Raw genomic sequence first — 4,290 nt, 5'->3', positions numbered from 1 at the left:
AGCACTGATCCTTACGGCCCAGAATATCACTTTTCCCAGCTGTTTTCTAAGTGAACTTCACTTGAGAAAACTGCAAATATTCCTGCCCCATTGTGTCCCCCAGAACCAGCACGGATCCGGCAGGGCCCACCTTGCTTTTTGGGAGCTGTTTCTCTATACGTGCTGGATATCTATCCGGCTCTGGCCCCTGCTCAGAGGCCACTGTAATTAACAGCACTCGGGAAGAGCCACAGCACACCATCAAGCGACCGCGATTTCCAGGCGTGCAAGGACTTTGAGCAGTCCCGAACAAGAACGCTCACAGCTTACACTTCCCTCCGGTTTTGTTCTGGGTTATAGAAAGGCTAACAACACCTGCCCATCTGAATTTGACCCATACAGTTTCAGTACATTCCAAACAACTCACAAATCAGTAAAAAAACCCCAAAACAACCATGTTCAAAGCTTAAGGCATTCTGGGCCCAGCTGCCCATCCCACTCCTTTAACACATTTTGACGTAACGGGAGCAGTACGAAACCTCGTGCCAGTCCGTACATGCTGGTGAAGACAGGCTGAGCTAACGCGCCGCGCAGAACTGGGGCACTGATCTCCAGTGGAAGGGCCGAGCGGCTGGACGGATTGATAGCTGGGAGTGAGATTTTATAAATGGGACAGCACAATTCAGACTTTGTCTGAGCTGACTGAGCCACTGTCCCTTCCCCCTCCAGGGGGAGCTGCCTGGACGGGACAGCTCACATGAAGTCCCGAGTCAGTGGTGGAAGGAGGATGGAGGAATACAACCCCTCCACCCTGCTCACCAAGAAACACCATACCCTCCTCCTGCCCTACCTACGTTGGCAGCAACACCAGAGAGACAGCACCAGCCCCTAAGTCGGGGAGGAGACCTGAAGATGAGAGCTGCAAGCAAAGCTCTTTCTGGGAACAAAGTTCTTTTCTGATTCAAGAAGGAAGCGTCTGCGGGGAAGGGTGGGAGGTGAAACCAAGAACCCAGCTAGTTACTGCTGTCGATTTTCCCCATGCAAAAGGCTTGAGGTAGAGATGATGCTACCCAAAGCCTACAGAAACGTTGTTTTTCCTCCAGCTAGAAGGAAGTTAGCCAGCTCCCCTTGGCACAAACAACCACAGCTGCACTGAAGATACTCAACCTCCTCCTTTGGGCAAGCCCAGCAACTACCAGCTTCACCTCGGAGGCTGAGCAACACGAGTTCTCATCCAATCCCTCTTTTCTCCTGAAAAGCACAATCGCATTCCTCTGAAAAGCAGGAATTTCCACCCACCATCCTCAAGCTCAACCTAACACTCACACCCAAAACAAGTAATTCCCACTGTTCTGGGGAACATCTAAGCACGGGACATGTCTTGGAACTGGATCAGAACAGACAACAGAAGTGAGGCCCGAGAGCAGCGAGCTGCTTAACCGCTATCCTACTTCAGAATAAAACACCAGCAACTGCACTTGGTGCTCCATGGCAGGGGTGGTTGGAAGCTTTTGCAATTCCTTCTTTCAACAAGGTAAAAACCTCCAAAACAGGAATGGCTTCAGGGCCTGTTCTCCAGTTGACCGTGTTTGACTCGCCACGTCCAGCTGACGCTGCAGTCGGGGGCAAGGGTGCACTGCAGCTCAATACCAGAGTCGGGGACCTCCATGTCGTAGTGAACTGGTTGGCCTTCTTTAGTAACCAGACTGAAAGCAGGGACTGGTATCTGTGAAGCAGAACAAACAGATCTGAGTGGCACTGCAAGTCTCTTTCAGGACATAATATCCTTTTATCAAACCCAGCAAACAGCTTCCCAACCCCAGAAGAGCTCCTGGAGAGAGGCTTGTGCTTGGCAGGTACATCCTAACCTTCTCTTGTAAGAAAGTATCTCAGAAACTGGACTAGGTAGCGTTCACCCCGCTGTCGAATTGCCTCACCCAAGTTTTTGACTATTGCTGGTGGTTCCTGAACTGCCTGTGTTTGGGCAGTGTGAATTCCTCTGCAGGGTAGTGATGTTTTGCTTTGTGATGTCCAAGAGAACGAAGCACACCAAAGAGAACCAACACCATTAAAACATTTTCTGGACTTCCGCAACCTCTTTGGTTTGAGATGACCACCACATTTTACACTCAGATGAGTCACAATCCCACAAACACTCAGGAGTTTCTTTCAGGGACTGCCAAAGAGGCGCACAGTGAGGTTCACTGGAGTCTGCCAATATCTCCTCCAACCTCACAAGTTAGAAGCATGACAGCCAAACACAGCCCGTTTCCCTTAGCTGATATTACTGCTCTTGATGAAAAAGTCATATAGTGATTCTTCTTTAGGGAGAGGGGAAAGAATTTATCTTTATAGTCAAGGAGAAGGATTTTTAAGCTGCAGTACAAGTACTTTCTGAGATGGAGATCTCTGTGGACCCTACGGCAGTTCGCAATGGTTTATGATTCAGAAGATATCTCCTGGTGTCACACTCGTAACAGAAACACTGAAGTTATGTTACTAAATGGGTCATCAAGATCCTTGAACGGACTTCTGGGTCACTGGCTTTAAGGCATTATGGAAGAAATTGCTTCTCAGACAAAATGCTGTACTTAACTCCCAGCTTTGTGTCTCACCTGGCTGCTTATCCCAGTGGCAATGTCTCCCACCTTTGTCCTGTGGAAATCCCTGATGTGTAAATTTTCTCCGCTTAGCAACTGGATCTGGATTTTCACTCCTGAAATGCGCGAGAGAAGTCATTAACTTCTGCTGTAGGCTTAATGACTTCACAGTCCAACACAGAAAAATTGACTAGCAAGGCACATACATCAGAAGAACTCAGTTTTGTCATTAAGCATTTAATTTATATAGGTCTTTCGCTGAGCATAGAGGTTTGCTGAAGGCAACGACTCACAGAGCAGAGCTAGATTTAGCACGCAAGCAGCTGAAGAGACATGTTGATTTGCAGAACATGCCCTCAAAATCACTTTGTAGACATTTACGGTTATAAAGCGTACATTCTTGCACATGGTAGTTGCACGAGGCGGGGCATACAAAGCTGAACCAGACTCTGCGTTTGGGAACTTCGCCGGCTTTTACTAGACTATACAGACTTGAGCGCCTTCCACACATCTAAGACAGGGGCACACTTGGCCTCTTGACAACCCACGTGCTTTTAGGAGGGTCTGCGCTGACACAGCGACTGAAGGATAAGGAGAGCTCAAAGAGTCCATATCCCGGACCCTCTAGATACTGAGAAAATGATACGCAACCATTTATCTAAACCTTAGAAATGCAGACTCACCGTTGAAGTAGCTGGGAGTGTCTGTGTGCCGACTGCGGGTCAGCAGGTTGGTCCAACTGAATCTCTGTCCATCTGCCTGGCTGTTCCAGGAATGAATCCCAGAGCTCATAGTGTCCCTCAAGCTATGAGAAGCCTTCATGGAGTTCTGCAGAATTAAGCACAAGTTTGTCAAAGGCTCCTAAAGAAAATGAGCTTGCATGAGATAAACACTAAAATAACCTCAGGAAGAAAAAAGTAGAAATCCACAGGGATCTAGGCTGGGCCTTGAGTTATTCAGCATTTACCTGCCACTAGAAAAGGGGATGAACAGCAATGCAACAGTTTGCAGACATGGTAAGTTATTCTCAATAGTCAAATCAATGAAGAGCTGGATGAGGAAAAAAAGGGCTTAATCATACTTGGTGACAGCAGAATAAAGCACCACATAAAATTCTAGTGCCAGTAAGTGACAAGTAACGCCCAGATAAACAACTACGGACCCTACGTTTCTTAGAAAAGTCTGTACTATCTTAGAGTCATAGAAGGACAATCTGACAACATCAGTATAGTGGTAAGTACCAGTCAAAAGTTAAATGTTAGTGTTAGATAGTAGGGAAAAAAAACCAACCCAAAAGCAGAGCCACACCCCATACTGCACACCGTGTTGTGTCAACAGCTGAACTACTGCACAGAACTCTGCTCAACCCTCCTCAAAACGCATTAGAAGGCCGAGAAGAGGAACAGAAATAGGAAACAAAGATGACCACAGTCAGAAATGACTCCTGTAGATGGCAGGCTACACAATTTTGGACTCTATGTCTTTGAAAACAATGACTGAAGAAGGGCTTACGTCCTTCCCTGGTTCATCAAGGCTTATTCAGTGTTTTTCACTGGTATTCCCTACCTTATGAACACCAGAGACAGAGCAAACAAAATTAATTAAACTTAGTATTTAAGTAACTTAGACTTTGTAAGTCGTCAGTACATATGATTTAAAAGAAGTTCATGGAGAACAGAACCATAGACTGGGAACGAATATCCAAGATTAG

General features: G+C 46.7%; 1 protein-coding gene across 1 annotated transcript in view; it reads right to left on the bottom strand.

Moving 5' to 3' along the window:
• Nucleotides 1-1,540: 1,540 nt before the first annotated feature.
• Nucleotides 1,541-4,290, bottom strand: part of MAP3K14 (mitogen-activated protein kinase kinase kinase 14) — a 15,656-nt gene continuing 12,906 nt past the window's right edge. Inside the window, 3 exon segments of the mRNA XM_009883717.1 lie at nt 1,541-1,705; nt 2,595-2,695; nt 3,263-3,407. Coding sequence (XP_009882019.1) covers nt 1,541-1,705; nt 2,595-2,695; nt 3,263-3,407 — 411 coding nt within the window.

This window comes from Charadrius vociferus, unplaced genomic scaffold (assembly GCF_000708025.1).
Source record: "Charadrius vociferus isolate BGI_N301 unplaced genomic scaffold, ASM70802v2 scaffold1284, whole genome shotgun sequence".
NCBI lineage: Eukaryota > Metazoa > Chordata > Aves > Charadriiformes > Charadriidae > Charadrius > Charadrius vociferus.
This window is presented reverse-complemented; position numbering and strand designations above follow the sequence as displayed.